This window comes from Corythoichthys intestinalis, chromosome 17, assembly GCF_030265065.1.
Source record: "Corythoichthys intestinalis isolate RoL2023-P3 chromosome 17, ASM3026506v1, whole genome shotgun sequence".
NCBI lineage: Eukaryota > Metazoa > Chordata > Actinopteri > Syngnathiformes > Syngnathidae > Corythoichthys > Corythoichthys intestinalis.
The window spans coordinates 3309319-3335879 of record NC_080411.1 but is presented as its reverse complement, the minus strand read 5'-3'; the positions used below and the strand labels follow the sequence as shown (position 1 = coordinate 3335879).

The window sequence follows — 26561 nt, the reverse complement described above, 5'->3', positions numbered from 1 at the left end:
GCCTTTTGTATTCATAATTCATTTTGGTGATTCCCAGGTCACTTTCCGTTCTGTCACTCAAAATAAACAGGAATTGACCCATAAAATATACCCAAATCAAGAGGAAGTAACTGAAAATCAACTGGCAAATGACCTTAAATGGCCCAAAATGACCTCATTGCCTGGCATCGGCTGCCACTGACGGCCATAGATGTTCAGTCTGTTTGAAGTGGGAGGGGTGGCAGCGAATGAACGAATGTTCATTCGCTGCCACCCTCCCAGTTCAAATGGATTGGACGTCTACTAGTGATAAACTCATTCCGATTCACAGCAGAAGCTTGTTTTTCTGTTTATTAGTTGTTTGTAGAATATCCTAGAATGATTTCCTGACCAATGCATCGATAATCGTTGTATCGCCATATCGTCAGATCATTGTTATTGTGAGCTTTGCATCGCAAATCGTATCGTATCGTGAGGTAACAAGAGGTTCCCACTCCTAATTCATATCATGCCACTTCGTGTAATTACACACAAGAAAATGAGAGAAATTTGGCTCGATTGTCAAGCTAAAACGACCGGCGCCCGAGATCTGACAGATTGTATGTGTGATGTCATTTCAAGTGAAGAGAGTGCCACCGGCCACTAAGGGGGCAGCGCCTGTCTGCATCAATATAATTCCTTCTCGTGAGGGGAGAATTTGCGGTGTTTTGAGCTGTTTATGCTGTTTCATTGTGTTCGTCCTGTACATATTCCAGGTTCCCTCATTTTTTCTTCAACAAGAAAAAAGGCTCAGTGCTTTAATACTGAATGGCGGCGATGATGGCAGTCAATTTCGTTTCTAGTTTCAGCGACGAATCCGACGTAGAAGGACGTAACAAATGTTCATCTAATGGTGACGAGGAGAGTTACGAAGCTTTAATCGGTGTTTCAGGTTACCAATTTGAGCCCAAACGAACGCCAATGCAGCGTAATGAAACGGTCATTGAGGGGAGCAATGACACTGATGAAACATCGGCAGCAGATCCTATGGGAAACAACGAATGATATTTTTTGCATTTCTTTTTGTGAAGCTGATACACCGTGACCGCAAAATAAAGTAATGAATAGAATACTTATCATTTATTGCGCTATCATAGCTTTTCGCTCTGCCAACAGACACAAATATGAATGGGATCAGAGGATTTGTTCTATATATTTTACGAGCGATAATTTATACATGTGTCCAGTCCTGTATCCAATACGTGATATTTTTTTTATTATAAAAGAGTACTCACTCTGGCCATTTCGAGCTTGGCTGCTCCCCTCCTTTGCTTAGCCTTAGCCTCCTTTGCCAGTCATCGTCCTCTTTCTTGATATCTCGGGACATTTAGGTGGCTGGTGTATGGTGGGCACCGCATCTGCTTTGAGCAGCAATCTTGCAGCAAAACCCGATTTCACTTGTCCATAGTTTGAGAAGCTTTCAGGTGGAAAATAACAGAAAACCGTGCCGGAGGCTGGGTCTAGAAAATTAGCCCTCTTTGCACGGACGAACTTTACCCATTGTCTGCGTAGTCCAGCTTTTTTTTTTTCGCGTTCGGGAACTCATGGATACTATATTCCGATAAATAGCTATTTGTACACCACATAGCACAGCGGTTTTGAACCATTTTAGTGATGTTTTGGTCAAACAAACCCGAACGCTACTCTCTCGTCGATAAAAAACAATGGCACCTGGCTCCGCCTTGACTGTCAATATCTTGTTGTGACGTCCCCGCCCCATTCGGCTGTTTCCGGAAAACTTTCGGAAATGTTCGTCATTTTCGATCTATTTTCGATAATTGCTCATTAATGTGATTGATTTTTTTGTTAACTTTATCAATATTTGTTATCTTGGCACATAACAGTTCTATTGATGTCTCACACCCCCTTTGCCGTTACATACCCTTTAATGCAGTTATTGCAATTTTGTTGTTTTATCACAATCAATTTTTTTACATTTCAAAAACCAGAAGCCATTCATTTACAAATGTGATTGCACTTTAGTTTACGTATTTAAATGTTCAGATATTAAGATTTGAATGAGGCAAAATAACAAGCTTTTTCTCTCAAATATATTGTTATAATCATGTTTCAGATGTACTGTAATTATTTTCTGTATAAAAATTAATTTGGTGTTCAAACTTGTGTCTTGAAAAAGAGGGGGTCGTCTTACAATCAGGGCAGTCTTATATACGTGTATATATATATATATTATATACGTTTATAGTCTTAATACGGTAATACTGTTGAGCTTTGGCTGTAGGTTCACGCTTGCCTAAAGGACTGCATTTATTTTCAATTTATTTAGAATATTCCAGCTATTTTTTAAAATTTAGTTTAACATTATACATATGTTCCAATTTGCCAATATGTTTTGAAAAATAAAAATACTGTTCAATGGAAACAAGTTTAAAAAAAAAAAAAAAAATTTTAACCCTGATATCTCAAAGTAACACATTTTAGAGCTGTAATTGCAATACCGTCATACCGTGATATTTTGGCTTAAGGTTATCATATCATCAGAATCTCATACTTGCACATGCCTAACTGTGAATTTAGCTGAGTTTACCACTAGTAGATTCCATTTGAAGTGGGAAGGTTTTGTTTTTTTTTGCCCTCCAGCTTCAAATGGATTGGACGTCTATTGCCGTCAATGCCAGAAAATAAGTTGAAATGCATTTTGTGATCTTTTTTTTTTTGTGTGTGTGCCTACAGCCGTGTGGTGTTGCCCATTTCTGTTGAAGAGGTGAGTGTCAATTTTTGGCTGTTATGAAGCATTCGGGATATATAGGAATATATAGATAAAATATGTTTTGATCATTTTCCCCCACAGCCTTTACATGGCTTTATCGTAGTTTTCAGCATCAGCGAGCAGCTTGACAGTGAAATTGAAAAAAAAATCAGACAGCACAAATCCATTATTTGAGATATAATTGGGCCTGAATATTGGAAAAAACTATCACTGTGATATAGTTCGATATTTTATTGCGATATTAAAACTAGAATAATTTTCCACGTACTTGCGATACAAGTATTGCGCAGCCGTACATCGCAATGGGGATGTTCAAATGATATATCGTTCAAGCCTAGTTATAATTTTTTATTTTTTTTGATAATGTGCAAAATAGAAACTGAAATTGGCTTCTAATTTAAATCCTAAAACACTGGAACACAGATGACCTAATCAACTTCTCATAAATAGGTAATCATGTAAACTAACGTATAAATGTCATAGTAAAAAAAAAAAATTAAATCAACGTCGATAGGCTTGAAAAAAAAGTTAAAAACAAAAAAATAATCATTTTATGTTGAGATGAATAATTAAAACTAAAACAAATACATGTTGAATTGTCTAAATACAAATTTAAATAGTTGAACAACTGGAATCCATACGAACTTATGTAGTTAAACATGTAATAATTAGGAAAATGTAGAAGTAACTGCAGTATGTAAATATGTTAATACAGGGGCATGAAAAAGTATCTGAACCTTTTGGAATTTCTCACATTCCTGCATAAAATCATCAAGTGTGATCTGATCTTTGTCAAAATCACACAGATGAAAATACAGTGTCTGCTTTAACTAAAACCACCCAAACATTTATAGGTTTTCATATCTTAATGAGGGTAGCATGCAAACAATGACAGAAGGGGGAAAAATAAGGAAGTGAACCCTCTGCCTAAGGAGACTTAAAGAGCAACTGAAACCAATTTTTACCAAACATTTTAAGTCAGGTGTGTGCCAAATCACTGATGAGTAGTTTAAAGCTGCCGTGCCCACTATAAAACACACACCTGGTAAGAAATGTCTTGATGAGAAGCATTGTCTGATGTGCATCATGACTCGGTCAAAAGAGCTGTCTGAAGACCTGTGATCAAGGATTGTTGATTTGTATAAAGCTGGGAAAGGATACTAAACCATCTCTAAAAGTCTGGATGTTCATCAATCGACAGTCGGAGAAGTTGGCTACAAATGGAGAGTTTGGCACTCTTGCTTCTCTCCCAAGGAGTGGCCGTCCACCAAAGATGACGCCAAGAGTTCAGCGTAGAATACTCAGAGATGTAAAAAAAGAACCCTAGATTGTCAGCTAAAGACTTACAGAAATCACTGGCACAGTCCAATATCTCTGTGCACACATTAACTACAGTATATGTAAAACTATGGCCAAGAATGGTGTTCATGAGAGGACTCCACGGAGGAAGCCACTGCTGTCAAAAAAAAAAAACAAAAAAAAACATTGTTGCTTGTTTAATTTTCGCAAAAAGGCACTGGGACACTCCACAGAAGTTTTGGCAAAATATTTTGTCGACTGATGAAACCAAAGTTGAATTGTTTGGGAGTAACACACAACGGCATGTGTGGAGGAAAAATGGAACAGCTCGCTGACATCAACACCGCATCCCCACTGTGAAGCATGGTGGAGGAAGCATCATGATTTGGGGCCGTTTTGCTTCCTCAGGGCCTGGACAACTTGCAATCATTAATGGAAGAATGAATTTAAAAGTTTTGCAGGAAAACCTGAAGCCGTCTGTCAGACAGTTGAAGCTAAAAAGAGGATGGATGCTGCAACAAGACACTGATCCAAAACACAGAAGTAAATCAACTTCAGAATGGTTTCAGAAGAACAAAATACACATTCTGGAGTGGCTAAGTCAAAGTCCAGACTTGAACCCTATTGACATGCTGTGGCATGACCTAAAGACAGTCGATTCATGCCAGACATGCCAGGGATCTGACTAAACTACAGCAGTTTTGTAGAGAAGAATGGGCCAAGATTAGTCCTGATCGATGTGCCAGACTGATCTGCAGCTACAGGAAGCATCTAATTGAAGTTATTGCTGCCAAAGGGGGGGGGGGTGCACAAAATATTAAATGTGATTGTCCACTTATTTTTTCCCCCTTCCATCATTGTTTTCATACTGTCCTCATTAAAATATGAAAACCTGTAAATGTTTGGGTGGTTTTAGTTAAAGCAGTTTTTCATCTGTGTGATTTTGACGAAGATCAGATCACATTTGATGATGATTTTATGCAGAAATGTGAGAAATTTCAAAAGGTTCAGATACTTTTTCATACCACTGCATATAAAAAATACTGGGACAGATTGACATAAAACTGTGAAATAAATGTAACTAAGGCCAGCAAAAGGCTTGAATATATTTCATAGGTTTTGCACTTAGGATCAGCTAAAAGCTAGCCTTTTGATGGGATTGTAAAGACCACTGACCTGAGGTTGTGCTTTTGGTCCGCCAGTATCAAGTGGGCCAACTGTACTCGGTAGCCGAGGCCAGCAAGAATGAGACGGGCGGCGGCGAAGGCATCGAGGTGCTCAAGAACGAGCCTTACGAGGACGACGGCGAAAAGGGACAGTTCACGCACAAAATCTACCACCTCAAGAGGTCCGTCAGACACGCTCACTTTGGACTCATTGGCGGACATCTCATCCATTTGAACTTAATTTGGGACATATACCGCCGACAACGTTGCTATCTTATGACCTCTTTGTCCCCTTGTAGTAAAGTGCCCGGATACGTGAGGATGCTCGCGCCAGAATCGGCATTTGTTTTTCACGAAAAGGCCTGGAATGCTTACCCCTACTGTCGCACCGGTAAGTCTACGCACACACCGGACGTAGAATACCATCATTTCCCCGCCATACAGAGCGTAACTGACTATTGACCGTGCTACCAAATTTAACTCATTCACCCCCAGCCATTTTCACCAGAGCAACCCCCTTCGCTCCCGGCAGTTTTACTGGATTTGACTGATTTTGCAAGGCCCACAGAAAATTGTTCTATTGCTATATAAACAAGGAACCCACCAAAAGAAAGATTATACTCTCTTCTTTCAGCAGGGAAAAAAAAGTTCATATCTTTTTCCATTCTTTAGAAATCATTATTAGAAAATAGCTTAGTTTGAGCAATTTTCCCATTTCTGATGAAAAAAAAAACAGAGAAATTGAGCTTTTTGTAAAAGCATACATTTCAAACATAACTTTGACTTTAACACAGCTATTTTTTGCTTTTGTGACATCCCAAACACCTGAATGTTTTCCTTCTACAAAATAACATAAACAACAAGACAAATAGAGCTTTTGATAGCAAAGTAACAATTTATTTACACTAGGGCTGTCGAAATTATCGCGTTAACGCTCGGTAATTATTTTTTTTAATTAATCACGTTAATATATTTGACAGTATTCTGCCTTTTGGTAAGTTTTACAGCAAGGTTTTTTGTGCTGTCTAACAGCGAACTCTTGTGGTCGCTTTGCGACATGGTTTATTGCTTTCTTGCCAGTTCAATATGGCTGCACGACGTCTCGGGCTGACGCCTACGTTGTAATGTTGTGCTTATATGATCCTTGGACAAGATTTGTCCGTAAGTATGGTTGTTGTAAAGAATGTACATATTATGTTAGTAAGCGAAATGTTATATTTTTTGTATGAGACGCTTTTTGTTTATGTTTAGTGAACCTGTATAGCGTGCTAAGCTAACGTTGTTGCTAATGCAATGCTTGTGTACTTTTTTTTTTTTAGTTTCCCTACGGTCGAAAGAGGACAGTGGTTTGAGGCCATTTTATTAATAAATCAGATTAAAAAGGAAGAAGCCTGATTATTAAGGCGTCGTTCACTAGCTGTCTAGCTTTGGAAAAAGTAGACGCTTCGGAGTGAGGACAGCATAGACAGATTTAAATGACAGTAGAGTGAAATGCCCACTACAGTCCTTATGTACCGTATGTTGAATGTATATATCCATCTTGTGTCTTAGCTTTCCATTCCAACAATTTATTTTACAGAATATATATATAATTTACAGAAAAATATGGCATATTTTATAGACGGTTTGAATTGCGATTAATTACGATTAATTAATTTTTAAGCTGTAATTAACTCGATTAAAAATTTTAATCGTTTGACAGCCCTAATTTACATATAACTAAACTATTGAGCTGAGAGATGACGCTGTTGTGGCCGCAGCTGCATCGGAAGACGGGGTAAATTTTTCCCTCATCACCGCCTGTTTCATCAAGATAGATTTTTTTGAATCTTTCATTTATAGTGACTAGAGGTGGGAATCTTTGGGCACCTAACGATTCGATTACGATTCAGAGGCTACGATTCGATTATAAATTGATTATTGATGACCCCCCCCCCCCCTGCTATTAGCTGCTTTTAATGTTTTGTACATTAGTTACAAAAACTGTAAAAAAAAAAAAAAATATATATATATATATACCTCGCAGGCTTAAATAAATAAATAAACATTCAATTAATTTAATGTGAATTAACCGTTAAAGTTGTTAAAATTGCTCCCGTTATACCATAATTTCCCTTTTGTCTACTTTCGACATGTGAAAGTTTTAAAACTATTTTAAAGATAGATTCAAGTCAATATTTTACTGATTTAGGAGTATTTTTGATAAAAAATTAATTAGGTTCGCTACAACAGCCTTGCAGGGAAGTCTACTGCTTTAAGATGGCGGCCGTTTACTAATGCCCCCATCTAGCTTTTTGTACATATACTGCTAACGCCACCGAGTCTATTTCGCATCTAGTCCTATATAAATATGATATCTACCATACCATTAAGTGGACGTACTTTGTAGCAGCTGTTTGCAGCAGTCAGGTATGTTGTTGTTTTTTTATCTCGTGGCATGAGTTGAGCTAGAGCCGTGAGTTGAGCATTGGCATTACTCGAGGGGCCTGGTCATGACAAGCATGATGTTTAGCTACTCTCGCTCCGTTCCTCATTGCGTCCTGAAGACCGCGCAGCGCGCTCAATGTGTTTTACTTCCGCTTTACTTGACACATTTCAATAATCGGAATTTGGATGTTTGTGAATCGTTCTTGTATCTTCCACGGCCGAATCGCGAATAATCTAAGAATCGGAAATTTTGCGCACCTCTAGTCGTGACCACTGCCTCAAAACAGAAATCACCTAGGGAATTTTTGTGGGGCATGTGCCTTGTGTGTTACATCGTTTTCCATTTTTCTCACACTTCTTACTTCTTCCAATTTCCGTTTCCTGACGATTTCTCTTTATTCATTTCCTTTCATGGTCCGATATGAGTTCTTACCAAACGCGCTACTGCCCTCCAGTGGCCAGTTTTATTGCTTTAAAATGGATTTTGAGCGTTGTGCTTTGGAGCAAAGTTGCATCAGAACCTATAGATGTCTCTTGTGGAAAAAAAAAATGTAAAAAAAAAGTATAAATACCTTTTTGGGGCACTGAAACAATTGAAAATAGACCGCATTTATACGTTTTTGGGAGCAAATGAGTTAATCAGAATGCACGTAAGGGATCCACCTTTCCATATACCATAGTTTTCGCACTGTAAGGTGCACCTGACGATCGGCCGCTACCCACCAAATTTGGTACACAAACGGCATTTGTTCATAGATAAGATGTACTGGACTATAAGCCACAGCTGTCCTCACTGTATTATGGGATATTTACATCAAAAGATATTAACCGGTAACAATTCATTTGACAGTGGCATCGTATGACTGTTATAAGACCACATGAACCACCATGAAGCTTTGCAGCCAATTGGTTCAAAGCTTCATGGTGGTTCATGTGGTTTTATGACAGTCAAGTTTCATTGCTTCATTTAGTCATCAGTGCTCCCTTGGGGGAGACAGTCAACCTCTGCTGCTACCTTCTGTCAACATTGTAGGTGTCAAACATGCCTCCGAGCATGCACTGCAATGCTACAGATGTAAATAACATGAAAATTCATGTTCTCTGCTGATTAGTTCTTCAGTTAGTGTTCCAGTTGTTTCATTAATTTTTAGTAATGGTATTTGGGAACACTTTATTTGATAGTGGCGCCATAAGACTGTCATTAGACAATCATAATTATGACATGACACTGTCATGAGCATTAATGAATGCTTATAACAGATGTCGTTTAGTGTTATCTGGCAAATCATCTGTTTTGAATGGAAGGAGGGTCGGGTTAGGCCCAAAATGTTAAGCATTCATGTTTGGGTTAGGTCTGGTCGGGCCGCCGCGCCGGACTAATTTAAATAAATGGGATAAAACCGCGAGCAGGCTCTCTGTATTGTGCATTTGCTTGTGCACGCACATGAACGCTGTGGCACCGCCCGCTTTTTTTTTCTTCTCCTCCTGCTGTGGCGCTTGCAATTCGTTACGAAAGACACATTTATGCACACAAAGGCAACACAAATGTGATCCTTTTGAATCTTCTCCTCTGTGTGTCTACAAAACTGCATGTTTTTTTTATATATTAAACCTTCCTTGCGTTATTTCGTTGTGTAAATGCTTTCATAATAATCATAAAAATATGTAGACTATTTAAACATTAAGAAAACTTGCGTTTTTTTCTGGCAACTCGAACAAAATGAAAATAAATTGCTGCTGTTGCGTTTTTTTTTTCCGTGTAACTCAAAAAAAAAAATACAATAAATAAAAATTGGGTTTTTTGGTCTCGGGCCTGCAAATCTAGTTAATTGATCGGGCTTGGGCCGGGTCGGGCTTCATTACCAGCGGGCCGTGACGGGTCGGGCTGGATTTTTTAGGCCCGATCTAACCTCGGACTCAACACCTCAATACCATTCGGGAGGGTCTTAGCTTTCATATGAGCCATTTCTGAAACCAATTGAAAAATTAAAAGTCGGGTTATTAGCAATTGTTTCTGCAAAATGGATAAGCGATAAGACTTTTGTCAGGGACTGTACGCAACTAAGGATTTGCGGCGGCACAGTTTTACATTGGGCTGCCGCTAGCGTGAAACAGCCTTGACACTAACTGAAATGAATGAAACAAGGATGCTCATTAGCCCATCAAATCTCATGAGTTACCCACCTGGTTCAAAAGGAGAGAAAAATTGTTCTCTAGGAATTATCTATCAATTGTATTTAAAGTAGCCTAAAGCATGCTAGCAAAAGGATGTTTGTGCATTTGAAGGTGTTGCTTGTTGACACTAACTTTTTGTTTTTCTTTCCTCCCACCGCCTGCTGCAGTCGTGACGGTAAGTGTCGTTCTCCTTCTCTTTTTGAGTTGGCGATTGCGCCGTCTGTCTTGTAGTGAGCATCCAGGCACCGCCACACGATTGCTATCTCAAGGCCTTATTGGTTTATTGGATTTAGCGATAAATCCCGGCCTCCGTTTGTGGCGCGCTGGTTAAGTCACTTGACTGAGATCAGATACACCCGTCAACGTTGATTTCTGCGGATGACATTAACCTTATCCAAAAGAAATCACATCTTAATTGATGGAAAAACGACACGTAATTCTAATTAGACCGTGCCTCATACAGTGGTATGAAAAAATATCTGAACGTTTTGGAATTTCTAACATTTCTGCATAAAATCAGCATCAAATGTGATCTGATCTTTGTCAAAATCACAAAGATGTTTTAGCTAAAACCACCTAAACATTTATAGGTTTTCATATTTTAATGATGATAGCATGCAAACAATGACAGAAGGGAGGGAAAATGAGTAAGTGAACCCACTGCCACCAATTTTTACCAACCATTTTAAGTCAGGTGTGTGCCCAATCACGGATGAGTGGTTTAAAGCTGCCCTGCCCACTATAAAACAAACACCTGGTAAGAATTGACTTGATGAGAAGTAAGGGTGTAACGGTACATGTCTTTGAATTGAACCGTTTCGGTTAGGGGTCCTCGGTTTGGAACGGTGGCATACCGAACGAGTTTCTAACGTAATGTAACCCTTACTTTTCGAGGCTGTGAGTCGATTGGGTTACAGTTTCTTTGTGTAGATTATATTTACTCCGACTTCTCTACTATAATGAGGATCAACACGGTAGGACAGTATAAGAAACGTCACCGGCGCGACAACGTGGCCGCCGCGAGAACGCAATGAAACGCGCCCGTTTAAGTCAGTTAGCCAATCCACACCAGTCTCAGTGCGGCCGCGTGTCAGAAGCGGCTCAATGCGACGCACAAGATAATAACGGCAGAGTTTATTATTTGACACGAGACGCGGCCCTCCTGCATCAATACATACTACTAGCTATCATCGGGCAGACCGGAAGTCATTTGTGTAAAAACACGGTGGATCCGGTCGATTTTCAAACTAATATGCAATCGTAACTCACTTTTTGAGTCCATCAGATCTCTTGAGTGGTAGATCGGGGCACAGTTGACTTGTCTTTGTTGATTTACTGCTGTCTTCTCTACTATAATAATAACCAACAAGGCCATGTGTTCAATACAAAACCCTCCGACGACAACAAAACAAGTAAGAGCTAATATTCACATAGGAACTAAAGTTATACAACATAAAATATAATAATGAATACTACATCACATTTGTAAAATATAAACACATAATAAAATAAGTAATAGCCTATTTAAATAAAATAAATTGAAATGAGCTAAAACACCTGTAATTAAATAAGATCCTGCTTACATGATTAAATTTATTAATTTATGTGTGGCGCTTTGAGAAAATCCACCAATAAAGCTTTTGAAAACCGTTCATAAGAAAAAAAATGATTCATTGAGGCGTTTAATTAGTAAAATACATGTTAAAATCTTTGTCATTGGGATTGCTTTTCTCTTTAGCACAGGACTTTTTTTCTTCTTTCTTTAAGAAACAAAGCTGCAAACAAAGTTGTTGGATTATTATCTTTAAATACCCGCTACTTTTTGAGCAGAATTCTAGCTTTTTATTGGCTAATGTTACTGTTGTTGAAAGCATAAAAATGTGTAATAAACAACTTGCACATTTATATTTTGCATTTTGTTTTCTTACTGTACCGAAAATGAACCGAACCGTGACCTCAAAACCGAGGTACGTACCGAACCGAGATTTTTGTGTACCGTTACACCCCTAATGAGAAGCAATGTCTGATGCGCATCATGGCTCGGACAAAAGAGCTGTCTGATCAAGGATTGTTGATTTGTATAAAGCTGGGAAAGGATACAAAACCATCTCTAAAAGTCTGGATGTTCATCAGTCGACAGTCAGAGATATTAGATTGCATAGATTAATTACGAATTAAAATTGATCAGGGGAGAAATAAGTTGATGGCTCTATCAAAGCCATTGATTAGACAGTAAATTGATAATTAGTCTAGTGCTGCAATGATTAATCGATTAACTAGAGTATTTGATTAGAAGAAAAGATTTGAATTAAATGTTGCTGCTTCAAGTATTTGTCTAATCAAAGTGGCGTTTTAATGGTTTATTTATGAAAGTGTTCGCATTTAGTTTTATTGATTTGGGTGGATACACTGCCCTCTAGTCTGCCTCATTTCACATGGCTGAATCCAGCTGCTCCATGTTAAGACCAACATAAGCCAAGTTTTTGTTTGAGGTAATGTTTTTTTATATGTCCTTCATTTAGTTGATGGGTATATTTAGCAGTTTTTTTGGTGGCATTGTTTCCAAACCATTTGTTAAGAGCATTGTAAAAAAGAAAAAAAGTTGGCATTTTATAGCATTTAAGCTAGCGGTCTTTTGCTATGTAAGTTAGCCAATTCTTTTTGTTGTACATGGATTTAAAAAAAAAAAAAAATTTTTTAATACAGTTTGTCTCGGCTCAGGTCTTTTTCATTTTTATCCGATTACTCGATTATTCGAACTACACTAGTTCATCGATTAATCGACCACGAAAATAATCGATAGCTGCAGCCCTAGATTAGTCGTAAAAGATCACATGAATCTCAAAACAAGTCAATAGATGAATCTCTCCAACTGATGATGGAATGATTGCTGCCTCGCAGAACGAATACATGAAAGACGACTTTGAGATCAAGATCGAGACGTGGCACAAGCCTGACATGGGGACGGTAGAAAACGTGAGTAATGTTCTCCGATACAAAAAAACAAAAAACAAACCCAAAATCCCGCTCTTTGTGAGAATTTGTTACGTATGTATCAGGTGCACGACTTGGATGAGCAGACGTGGAGAAGCGTGGAGGTTGTTCCCATAGACATTGCCAACAAAGATGAAGTGGCGCCAGGGGTGAGTTTTTCTCGTCATTTACGGAGGACCGTTAGTGGCAAAATTACACATTTGAAGCCACTGACAGCAGTAGACGTCAAATCCATTTGATGCAAACAAATTTTCAAATCGCTGCTACCTTCCCACATTCTGGTTTCGATCTTTGCTTTTGTTTTTATTTCAACAGAATTTTTTTAATTAAAGATTTTGGAATTTCAGTATTTATTTCAACATGTATTTGTTTGATTAGTCAAATTTTTCTTTCATCCCAGAACATTTTTATTGTGTGTATTTGACAATATTTTGTCTGGGATAAAAGAAAAATTCGACTGAGGTAGTGCATAATTTCGGGACTATAAGCCACTACTTTTTCCCTTCATTTTGAATCCTGCGGTTGAAAGTCCAGTGTGGCTTATATGTTGATTTATTTTTGACAGTGGTGTCATAAGACCTTCGTGATTATGACATGACACTATCTTGGGCATTAATGAATGCATTTGACAGATATCATTTTGTGTCATCTGGCAAATTATATCACAAACTCCCATTTATGTCCAGCTCAGATCTTTTACATCCATTCAAAAGTGAGATAATTTGCAGGATAACACTCAATGACATCTCTTATAAACATTCACTAATTCTCATGACAGTGTCGTATAGGCCTGAACGATATTGGAAAAAACTGCGATTGCTGCGATTTTTTTGGGGGGTTTGCGATATATTGCAATATTGCGATATTTGACTATCTATATATATATATATATTAGGGCTGTCAAACGATTGAAATTTTTAATCGAGTTAATTACAGCTTAAAAAGTAATTAATCGTAATTAATTGCAATTCAAATCATCTACAAAATATGCCATATTTTTCTGTAAATTATTGTTGGAATGGAAAGATAAGACAAGATGGATATATACATTCAACATACGGTACATAAGAACTTTTTTTTTTTTTTTTTATTATAACAATAAATCAACAAGATGGCATTAACATTATTAACATTCTGTTAAAGCGATCCATGGATAGAAAGACCTGTAGTTCTTAAAAGAAAAATATTAGTACAAGATATAGAAATTTTATATTAAAACCCCTCTTAATGTTTTTGTTTTAATAAAATTTGTAAAATTTTCAATTAAAAAATAAACTAGTAGCCCGCCATTGTTGATGTCAATAATTACTTACACAATGCTCATGGGTGCTGAAGCCTTTAAAATCAGTCGCACCCGAGCGCCAGCAGAGGGCGGCAAAACTCCATAAAACACAATTAACATGTGGGCATTTCACCGTACTGTCATTTAAATCTGTCTGAGGGGGCATGTGCGTTAATCGCGTCAAATATTTTAACGTGATTAATTTAAAAAATTAATTAAAGCCCGTTAACACGATAATTTTGACACCCCTAATATATACTGTATATATGTACTTTTTTTAAAGAAATTTTTACTAGATGACTTGAATAGGTGTTTGGAAAGACTTTGGATGACCATGATCATGACCACAGTGTACAGTATTCCATTGTTTTTCACGGTTAATAGGGACCAGAACCCGCCGCGATAAGTGAAAAACGGCGAAGTAATGCATACCCCAAGCCCCCCCAACCCTCCCGCCTCCCCATTTTATGTGTGTGTGTGTGTGTGTGTGTGTGCTCAAGGTATTTATTCAGATCTAGCACTGGAAAGAGATACATATAAAACATGTTTTTTCTCACTTTTCTCCCCCCAAAGTATGATTTTTAAAAATGCTTATATACTGTGTGTGTGTGTGTGTGTGTGTGTGTGTGTGTGTGTGTGTATATATATATATATATATATAGATAAATACTTTTTAAGCACTTCAGATGTAATAATTATGATCAGTTTTAAACTAGGGCTGTCAAAATGATCGCGTTAACGGGCAATAATTTTAAAAATTAATCACGTTAAAATATTTGACGCAATTAACGCACAAATGCCCCGATCAAACAGATTAAAATGACAGCACAGTGAAATGTGTACTTGTTGTGTTTTTCGGAGTTTTGTCGCCCTCTGCTGGCGCTTGGGTGCGACTGATTTTATAGGCTTCAGCACCCATGAGCATTGTGTAAGTAATTATTGACATCAACAATGGCGGGATACTGGTTTATTTTTTGATTAAAAATTTGACAAATTTTATTAAAACGAAAACATTTTGAGGGGTTTTAATATAACATTTCTATAACTTGTACTAACATTTATCTTTTAAGAACTACAAGTCTTTCTATCCATGGATCGCTTCAACAGAATGATAATAATGGTAATGCCATCTGGTTGATTTTTTGTGATAATAAGCAAATACAGTAATTATGTACCGTATGTTGAATATATTGTGTCTTATCTTTCCATTCCAACAATTTGCCTCACTGTATTTAAAACGATATCTCGATTCTTGGCAGGAACATATCGATAACCTTTTGGGATAAGTTTCCCGATATATCACCATTTCAATATTTTTATATTTACAACCCTGATTAAGGCCACTGAAGAAGAAACAGTGCGGCCAGGATTCTGACTTTATTCTAAGAAATACAATCAGAATCTTGGCCACTTTTTTCCTTCAGTGGCCCTAATCCACTTCTGTACAACATTATCCGCTGTTTATTTATTTATTTCGGTACTCTTGCTGTTTAACATCACATAAAATGTCATTTACCGGTCAAACTTGATGGTGGTGAACTGAAATAGTTTATGAATAAATAAATGTTTGGTAGTTGTGTGATTGGAATTAAGTTGGATTTTATGAAAAGATTCAAATTTAACAGGAAATGGTGTAACATTGCAAGAATTAAGTTGTATTTGGAGAAAAATGTCTTTCTAGAAAAACTCATTTGAGAATGTTCATTGAGAACAACCAAGTGTACAGGTACCATGTATGAACTTGTCATTTTCGAGGAAATAATAGCAATATTTGTGGACAAAGTTTGTTTTTTTGTGGGAAAAGACAAATAATATTACAAGAATCATTTTCAGCCGGTTTCATGTTAAGACGATGAGATCGGGCGTTCTCAGGGTAGTATGGCCGTAAGCATGAGATAAGTAAGAATGGATAATTCGTTCCAAAGATTGGCATGATGGGCATGCCGCTCTGTGTTGGAGCTACATTTTAAAAACCGAGCTTGAGAGTAATAATGGCTTAAGTGGATCAGCGGCTTAAGCGTGGCGTCCATCTGCCGCACATCGCTACTCACGCTTTGCCCAATGCTGACCCTCAGGATTAAAATGGCACCGTGCCACTCAATGGCTGCCATTGACGGTGACAGACGTCCAAGCCATTTAAACCTGGAAGGGCTGGGAGTGAATAATCATGTTTTGGTGCCACTGACAGTGTTAGAATGCACAGATTGAACATATTAGATTACTTGGGAACCTCGTGGTACCTCATGATATGATACGATTTGCGATATAAAGCTCACGATAACGATGATATGACGATACAACGATTATCGATACATTGGTCAGGAAATCATTCTAGGATATTCTACAAACAACTACTAAACAGAAAAACAAGCTTCTGCTGTGAATTGGAATGAGTATATCACTAGTAGACGTCCAATCCATTTGAAGTGGGAGAGTGGCAGCTGCCATCCCTCAACAGCTGCTTCTTCTTCTATTGCACCTTATTAGGAAGCTTTTCTTGGTCAGAAGTGCACTGGAAGTTTTGCTTGTTGAAGTTAACGATGTTTGACTGGCGTTGAAGCTTTGATCTTGCCAGAGAAGCTTGGCAGCGCTACCTTTAAAGATGCCGAATGTGTCAATCATAGTTTAGCTTGTTAAAGGGATCCTCTATTTTTAAGACAAGTAATTCTTAAAACATAAATGTTAGTATGAGTTATAATAATTTGATATTAAAACCCCTCTTAATGTTTTTGTTTTAATAAAGTTTGTAAAATTATTTTAAGTGATAGGTCGCCATTCTTGTTACGTCGCAGTGCGTGACGTCACTGGCCCCGAATGCCGAAATTCCAGCTTGTCACTCGTTAGCTTTCCCAACATGTCGTCATTTCAACCCTTCCTATTTGAACCAGATCTGAAAAGTGAAGAGCAGGACAGCACTGTCGGTCGTTCACAAGACGAGTTTCAGGGAAAAATGCGTGCAGCAAATACCTGATAAGACAAAAGTTGGGCAAAACTGGTGATGCGAGAGAGTCCTGTTGGGAACTCCAGTTGGGAGCGAGAGTGCATGCTGTTGGGATTCGGGAACCCCGGTTTTATTAGCAGATATTCAAGGTAACCATATTGCATTTTCAAACGTTTTCCCAAAATAATTATGTAGATTGTTAGCATCCAGAGCTATCGTGTGCTTTACATACAGCACAGGCCAAAGAGCACACCTTGTGTAATCCAGGTCTTGTACATTGTAACGCGTGGTAGCTAGGATACGTGTATAAAAGTACCAGAAAGGGGAGAAGCTTCCACTTATGCACATTTATTCACAAAAAATAATATTTCCACCTTGACCACTCTTCACTCGGGAGCTCAGCAGTACGCAAACACGCATTCCCTGACGAAATCTAACATTGTTGTAAGGTCCACGTCAGAGTCACTGTCGTCACTGTAGCATGCCATAGTGCTTTAATTATTTAGTATGATTTGGGGAAAACTCCCACGAAGAATAGTCAACAAAAAAGATAGCAATACTAATCCAAATCCGCGATTTTTACTCACTCGAAGATCCAGGAATTAGACCGATCCCATGGCAATATCGTAGCCGCGATTAGGCCGTCGATTCCATAAAATAGACTGATCCAAAAAGCCGCTGTGGGACCGACGAATAAAAATAAATGGACAGATCCTAAACCATTATTGCAGACGCGATGGGACCCTTACTTGACTGAGGATCCAGGAAAAATGTTCGGGCGCCAAGTTGTAACGCGTGGTGGGTAGGATAGGGTTAGCTTCCACTTATGCACATTTATTCACTAAAAATAATAATTCCACCTTGACCTCTCACTTCACTCCCCTTTTTTCCATTTGACTGGAAATTGCGTCCAAAAGTAGCACATCGTGGCATTTGACTTCGCGAGTTTAGGCAGCAATAAGCAATTGTTGAACACGCTACACATTTGGAAAGATCCCAATGACGTCATCACTGCGAGCCCGCAAACCATGGCGCCAACTGACGGTCAAAATATGGACTAAATATTATAAAATATTGCCATTGATTTAACATTTAATGTGTTTCTAACAGCATATTTTAGTACAAGAGAACAATTGTGGTTTATTAGAGCCTACATGTATTTAAATCAGAAGATCACTTTAAACACTGATGTTTAACCCATTATTGCCAAATGTATCACATTTGATACACCTAAAATTTCATGATTTTGAGCCAAATTCAGAATTTTTACATTTCTTTTTGGGGGGAAAAAATTGATGGATGCAAGTCAACACATGTATCTGCAGGTTCCATCAGAAAAAAAAAACAGGATTTAGCAAGGGTTATAGATATTACAGCGCTTATTACACATATTCATTTTGACTTTTCTTTTTGCAAATTTGAAAAAAAGGTTTCATTAGGACAGTGCTTCTCAATTATTTTCTGTTACGCCCCCCCAAGGAAGACGTAACTGTTTCGCGCCCCCCACAACTCTCTACCGCCACTGTAAATAGTATCATTTGTCTATAAAATTACTATTATAAATTTGGATCTGCCTAACATTGTGTCCTTTTTTTCTAATATAACATTGTCCTTTTTTTCTAATAAAGAAAAAAAGTAACATAGATCAACTTATAATAAAGTATAACTTTATTAATATTGTTTTGTTTGTAACAGAAGAATTGACGCGCATCAATTTGCCTGAATTAAAAAAAAAAAGACACATCCAAACTCTAAAAATACACTCAAGATACATTTTTGACCATTTGATACAGAAAAATAAAATGTAATAAAATCAGTAAATTATAACAAATTCAAATTGATTAGAAACATTCACTCATGAGGACAATATGCCAAAAAAATTTGACCGAAAAAACAAAACTGAAAAGAAAAAAAGAGTGTCCTTGGACAGAAGGACAGTTTTTATTTTTGCTGCTCACACTCAGTATTACCTCCTTTGCAATGGTGTGGAGTTATTTTACAATGAGCATGCTAACAATGCTCACTGGTTTACTGATATAACACTGACAAAGCAGGACGATTGTTGGCAATATTCGGCACGTTTTCGCTGAAAAACAATGAAGCAGCTTATCAATGAGATTGGGGTCTAATGTCTTTAAGTGGCATCTTAATTGATTTGGCTTCTGGCTGTCCGCTATAATTATTTTTAGAGACAGTAAATAGTGGTCTTTCCTCATCACCCACTGTATTAAAAGTCCAAGCTAAAAGGCAAACGGCACGAAAAAAGCGCATTCTCGGAGGCCGAGGTAGAATCCGTAGGTGAGGGCGGTCGTCGTGACGATCCAAAGCCGAAAATGGCACTTCTCGGGCGGCTACGTGAGAACCGGACAGGACAGTGGGTCGCTGCGTGAGTGAGTCCGGTCGGAAAACGGCTTTCGAAAACGGCGGCGGCGCACTGCTCTTCATATCTGTTTTCTGTGTGCTGAGTGCTCTTCCTTAGTTCAAAAATACTGCACGCACTCTGAAAATGAGAGCGCCACTGCCACCCACTGAGTGGATGTGCAAGTACACTTTATTCCAGTACGGTGCAAAAAAAAAAAAAAAAAAAAAGCATGTTCCCCGAGGACACATGTGCCCCCCCGGCATCGCTCTGCGCCCCACTATTTGAGAAGTACTGCATTAGGACATTATGTAAAAGAAATTTGGGATTCTCTGATAATTGCTTCATGTTGCAGGTATTTAAGGGTTAAAAACATGTTTAAAACATTTCTCGTTTGTTTAAAAAAAAACAAAATCTGTAGCGCTATTTAACCTTTTATTAAACTTAATAAGACCTTTCTGAATTCAGGAAAATCAGGCACTCCTGGAGTTAATATTTTTTGTGTGATTCAATAAACATGCTTTAGTTCAGTGATGGCATTATTCCTGTTTTTTTTTTTTTTTTTTAATTACTTTTACTGCAAACTGATATCAGCTCCAAAAATTGGTTATCGGCTCCTCTAACTACTAGTAATCTGTACCGGTCCCGAAAAACTCAGATCGGTAGATCGCTAGTGTAAATTGAGTTTTCAACACTACTGGAATTACTTCGATGGTGTAGATTCCTATTTTTCTGTAAAAGAAAATTGAATGTCACAAGCTCTTTTATTACAGGACTACAAAGCAGAAGAGGATCCCTCCCTCTTCCACTCGGCCAAAACAGGAAGAGGCCCTCTCGGTCCTGAGTGGAAGGTGAGTCAGTCGGGCAGCACTCGAGCCTCCGCGTCGATCTGTTTTCCCCAATTCTTTCTCTTCCTCCGACGCAGAACGAGCTGAAGACAGATTGTCCGTACATGTGCGCATACAAGCTGGTCTCGGTCAAGTTTCGGTGGTGGGGTTTTCAAACCAGAGTGGAGAACTTCATCCACCGGGTAGGTCCCGCTGCAATTTTTGGGAATTAGCATTGTTTTTTTCGTTGACGATAGCAAAAACATTTAGTTGACGAACATATTTTTCATGACAATGACGTTGTTGGGTCTAAAAAACTTTCTTCAATTTAGCTGTTGACCCAGAGCGAGGTGATAAAGGCAGGACACAAGGAGGCAGGACGCAGAGAGTAGACTTTTACCAAGCTGCAGTTTGGGGAGAGGTCTGAGATCGGGCAACGTGACTAAGAGCGTCTCATCGAAGTCTCTCTCAGAGCTCCCCGCGCTGCTGACTTTTATTGAGGGCTTGTTGCTGGGCAGGATATAGTTACAACACTGTTGTCCAACGTGGCAGTTTCAATCGGGCAAGTTCTTTATTCTAGTCATTGATTAAATTAACAGTCACACTCATTGATTAAATTAACAGTCACACTCTTGAGCGAGCAAGATAACTTTGTTTTGAACACACATTTGCACTCGAAGTAGCTTGGTGGAAAAGTACTGAGCTGTTGTGTGATGAATCAACATATGTGTGTGTATCTATTTATCAGCAGAATGTGAGCAATTGCCGGTAATAATAATGTAAGCACATGATTATGGGCTAAAACTGTATTCTTCATAATAGCTTGGGAGAGCGCGTATAATAGCTGTGGGAGAGCAAACTTGTATAACCCGCAGAGTATAATGGTCATACAATCAAGCATATCTTACAGACGTGATGACGAGATTGTGGCTTGTCTGACGAGAACGAGACGAAAATGTGACTATTTCTGTCATGTGCACAATGCGTGACATCTCCTTTTTGTACGTGCTGTTAGTCGGCGTACATCCTCGCCGTGTTTGGTTGTCACTCATGTAACGTGCTGCAGTCTCCCCGCACACTCAACTGTGTCCTTCAAGCGAGGCTTCGCTCCATCCAGGCTTGCTTGTTTTGAAACACATAGGAAGATTTGCTTCCTTATCTTGGCAAGAGAGAATATACAGTGGTATGAAAAAGTATCTGAACCTTTTGGAATTTCTCACATTTCTGCATAAAATCACCATCAAATGTGATATGATCTTTGGCAAAATCACACAGATGAAAAAACAGTGTCTGCTTTCACTAAAACCACCCAAACGTTTGTAGGTTTTCATATTTTAATGAGGATAGTATGCAAACAATGACAGAATGGGGGAGAAATTAGTGTTGGGAATCTCTGGCATTAAGCCGATTCGATATGTACCTAGATACACAGGTTACGATTCGATTAAAAAAAACGATATTTTTATGTCAGAGCGATTCGATACGGTTCGATACAGAGTGAAAACGATACGATAGTAAACATTTGTTATGTGTGTTCGTACAGTATTTTAAACATATAAAAAAGACCACATTTCTAATAGTAAATTTAAACAACAAAATTTCATACCAATGTTATGTTTTATTTTTTTATGAAAAAAAAATTAAAGCTCACTATATGACCGTCGTTTTGTTGGATGGGATTTATGATAAAACTCCAGTGACAGACAACAATAAAGTGCAGTAATTCAATTACTGTATTTCCTGGTGTTTTGAACACAAGAGGTAAGTAATTTAAGTGCAAACTTTGAACGTAGACATCTTACAAACAAAAAATATTAATCATATGCAGCAGCTCTAGAAAAAATAATTAAACCCTCAATGTTATCATAAATAAATAGTAAATTATGCTTTACCACTGGTATAATTGGAATAAAAAGATGGCATTTTAGACAGGTCAATAATCATTACTTTAACCTTACACACAGCAAAGTCTTTCACTTATGCCTGTGTTTCCACATTTTTTACTCATCACTGTCCTTATCTTTTTGGAAGGGCAGATTTTTTCTTGAGGAAGATCAAATAATCCACATGTTCATGTTTAAGTAGACTGCGTTTCGTGGAAACAAAGTCTCCAGAGGGTCGCGCTGCCCTTTCCACCATTGTAGTGGGTTATTTTTCAGGGTTAAAAACTCACGATCTCTGTACTGATCCACACTTGACACTAGCTCTGTCCCATGCGAACAGATCTGGCTGCATCCTCACTTCAAAGTCCAACTTTGTTTTTCCTGGGTGCGTTGAAAATCAATCGCTGGCGTCGGTGGTCAAACTGTCCATTGTTTTAGCATGTTGCTTCGTTGCCACTACGAGTTTCGTTTTGGGCTTTGAAGAAAACGCTACGGATCGTGCATTACAGTGGTTTTGTTACCTCTCGCATTCGTACGATCGTGTAATGACAGCGACTAGTAGCGGTTCTTCTGAGGCAATCACGACCGTGAGTTGTGCTTGTCCATATTATATCATGCGTGTGGTCTCAATCTAAGTGCGTTGTGTGGTGAATGACACAAGTGCAGCATGTGAAGTAAAAGCTAAATTATTATCCCATTAAGCAATGCATTGAACTAGGCATTAGAAGCCGATTCTTGTGCTCGCGATAGCCGAATTCTATTTCTACTATCGGTTCATTGAATATTTAATGGCTAATTACTGTCAAGTGGTAACTTTACTATCGATACAGCTGTATCTCTCACCTGTAAAACCGGATATCCGGTCGTATCGGTTTATCGTTCTCAAGCTTAGGAGAAATAAGGAAGTCAACCATCACATTTAATATTTAACCCCCAGCAATGTCTTCAACCAGATACTTCCTGTCGCTGCAGATCAGTCTGGCACATTGATCAGGACTAATCTTGGCCATTCCTCTCTACAAAACTGCTGTAGTTCAGTCAGATTCCTGGGATGTCTGGCATGACTCCTTGTCTATAGGTCATGCCACAGAATCTCAGTGGGGTTCAAGTCTGGACTTTGACTTGGCTACTCCAGAACGTGTATTTTGTTCTTTTGCAACCATTCTGAAGTTGATTTACCTCTGTGTTTTGGATCATTGTCTCGTTGCAGCATCCATCCTCGTTTTAGCTTCAACTGTCTGACAGACGGCCTCAGGATTTCCTGCAAAACATCCTGATAATCTGTTGAATTAATTCTTCCATTGATAATTGCAAGTTGTCCAGGTCCTGAGGCAGAAAACAGCCCCAAATCATGATGCATTATGCTTCATGTTTGGGATGAGGTGTTGATGTTGGTGACCTGTCCCATTTTTCCTCCACACATGACGTTGTGTGTTACTCCCAAATAATTCAACTTTGGTTTTATCAGTCCACTAAATATTTTGCCAAAACGTCCAAGTGCCTTTTTGCGCAACAATGTTTTTTTAGACAGCAGTGGCTTTCTCTGTGGAATCCTCCATGAACACCATTCTTGGTCATAGTTTTACATATGGTTGATGTGTGCAAAGATATTGAACTGTGCCAGTGATTTCTGTAAGACTTTAGTAGACACTCTAGGGTTCTTTTTTACCTCTCTGAGTATTCTGCGCTGAACTTTTGCCGTCATCTTTGGTGGATGGCCACTACTTGGTAGAGAAGCGATAGTGCCAAACTCTCTCCATTTGTAGAAAACTTCTCTGACTGTCGATTGTTGAACATCCAGACTTTTAGAGATGATTTTTTAAAAATCCTTTCCCAACTTCAAAGAAATCAACAATCCTTGATCGCAGGTCTTCAGACCGTTCTTTTGTCGTTTGACCAACCCATGATGCACATCACACAATGCTTCTTATCAAGACAATTCTTACTAGGTGTGTGTTTTATAGTGGGCAGGGCCGCTTTAAACCACTCATCAGTGATTAGGCACACGCCTGACTTAAATTGTTTGTTAAAAATTGGTTTAAATTGCTCTTTAAGTCTCCTTAGGCAGAGGGTTCACTTCCTTATTTTTCCCCCTTCTGTCATTGTTTGCATGCTATCCTCATTGAAATATGAAAACCTATAAATGTTTTAGTGGTTTTAGTTCAAGCAGACACTGTATTTTCATCTGTGTGATTTTGATAAAGATCAGCTCACATTTGATGGTGATTTTATGCAGAAATATGAGAAATTCCAAAAGGTTTAGATATTTTTTCATACCACTGTACAATGTTTCTTTAGCTTTTAAAAGTCTGCTGAGTGATCATTACATACTAAACGTAACTAGTAGCCTTAGCGTAGGGTTTGTGTTAGCATTAGCTTCAGTTTATAGTCTGTGGCGTCCAGGTCGGTATAATTATTTGAACCTGATGTACAGTTTTTTCTGCTGAGTGTGAATTATCATAGGAAGAACTGCTGCCTTTTGTGGTTCGGACATACATTTGGTAGCAGTTTACTAAAGACCAAGACGAAAATAAAAAGGACTACCAAAAACAACACTGGTGATTAGTAGACTATCAAAATGGTTTTGTGGCAGTTTTTCCCTGCTTTTGTGTCCACAGCAAGAAAAGCGCATCTTCACCAACTTCCACCGTCAGCTCTTTTGCTGGGTGGACAAGTGGGTGGGTCTTACCATGGAAGACATTAGGCGCATGGAGGAGGAGACCCAAAGGGAACTGGAGGAGGTAAAGAACATCTCTCTCCTCCGAGCAAAGGCCAAACGGAGTTTTTGTTTTGTTTTGTTTTGTTTTGTTTAACCCTGCAATGTCACGTTAGATGCGTCAGAAAGGTGATGTGCGAGGCACCTCGGCGACAGACGAGTAGGCTCCCTCGCTGTAGTCAAACTCTAGAGGCAGGCTGAGTAAGTCACGCATGGAGGCCGACCGTCTGGCCGCCGCCTGCATGGAGAGCGCCTGGCTTTTTGTCTGTCCTTTTCACCCCATCCACGCTATCCTCTTGGTCATTCTTTACTAGGGCTGCCAATGTTAATCCACAACTATTTTGAAAGACGTTTAGAGACATTGTTGACCTCCAAATTGTCCCAAACCTCTTCTTGAACTCGCTGGCTACTAGTGACACTGAAACGGTTTTAATTTAAAGAGTTTTTAAGTGCCACGTGATTGGACATTTATCATCGTCAATGCCACCGAAAGAGGTAATCTATCATTATTTTGCGCTTAATCGATGTACTCTGTGAGTCCATTGTCAAAATAATCCAATTTTGCCATTTATCTATGCATGGATGGAAGCCAAACATGATCATTGGCTATGAATGAGGCAATAGATTAATCTATCAAATGATTTTCCGATCAATCTACGGATAATGACTTTTTAACCATTACCCCGATATTGTTGTGTTGTGTTATGCCATACTGAATGCTTTAATAATGATCAATGAAACAACTTTAAAGTTTTGCAAATAAGCATTCTCATAGACTTCATAATTATATTGACGGGTCACATCTGCGACACATTACGCCACGCCTTCAAGTAGGGGGAGTGCTCACTTCAAGAGAAGTTATTCTCAAACACGCACGCGCACAGCAATCCAACGCCGGATTTAGGTTGAAAAAGTTTAAAAGCTGTACCGCATACAAACAGGAATGATTGTCTGTGAAGGGATTTGTTCGAGGATTCAAGCAGAGGTTGCGCTAGACATTTTCGTTGTCTGTCATTTTGACTGACAGGGTCATAAAAATCCGGTCATAGTCTATTTTTACCCGTCACGTAAATTTTTAAAATGATAATGATGACATATTCAATAGTATTTAGTTTTCATTCATTTTTAATTAATATTGTAACGCTTGCTTGGCGGCGAAAAATTAGACACGGAAGTCGTGGTATTTTTCTCCCTTTTTACTCTGCTTACCGCCAACAACTCCGCCCCCAAAGAAAAGGAGGCAACGATATAGACCCCAATCACCAACGTCACACAATGATCTTAATTGTGGTTGTCAGCCCAAAATCTTCTAAATATATATTAAATGCATCTTACCAGATATAAAAAGACTACTACATAGTCTGTGGTGATTGTTTGGTGCCCAGATTTCTTGTCGAATTACAGCAGTCCATCTCGCTCTCATCTTCGCGTCTCTCAGAATACGGTAGAACTTCAAGTCTCTCCGTCTATCTTCTCTGTTACAGCAACCAACCGCCACACACGCCTTCACCATTTTGATTATTAATATTAACGAGCAGAAAAACACGCCGTAATAGGAGGCATGTACGTAGCGGTAATGTATAAACATGACGGGCTGACACACAATATGGCGGCTCCGGTCAGGGAGGCGGAGTTGTGACGTCATGTGATTGGGGTCTATACACAGGCGGCAATCTTGTCCATCAATTGGATGACGCGCTGGCACACCGGGTGCACCAATAAGAACCTCGCGTTGATGTGTCA

General features: G+C 38.6%; 1 protein-coding gene across 1 annotated transcript in view; it reads left to right on the top strand.

Moving 5' to 3' along the window:
- Positions 1–26561, top strand: part of pitpnb (phosphatidylinositol transfer protein, beta) — a 37730-nt gene that overhangs the window by 1374 nt on the left and 9795 nt on the right. Inside the window, exons 2-10 of the mRNA XM_057819362.1 lie at positions 2713–2743; positions 5251–5396; positions 5514–5605; positions 9984–9991; positions 12718–12792; positions 12876–12959; positions 20166–20243; positions 20318–20422; positions 24721–24843. Coding sequence (XP_057675345.1) covers positions 2713–2743; positions 5251–5396; positions 5514–5605; positions 9984–9991; positions 12718–12792; positions 12876–12959; positions 20166–20243; positions 20318–20422; positions 24721–24843 — 742 coding nt within the window. The remainder of the gene's footprint in view (positions 1–2712; positions 2744–5250; positions 5397–5513; positions 5606–9983; positions 9992–12717; positions 12793–12875; positions 12960–20165; positions 20244–20317; positions 20423–24720; positions 24844–26561) is intronic.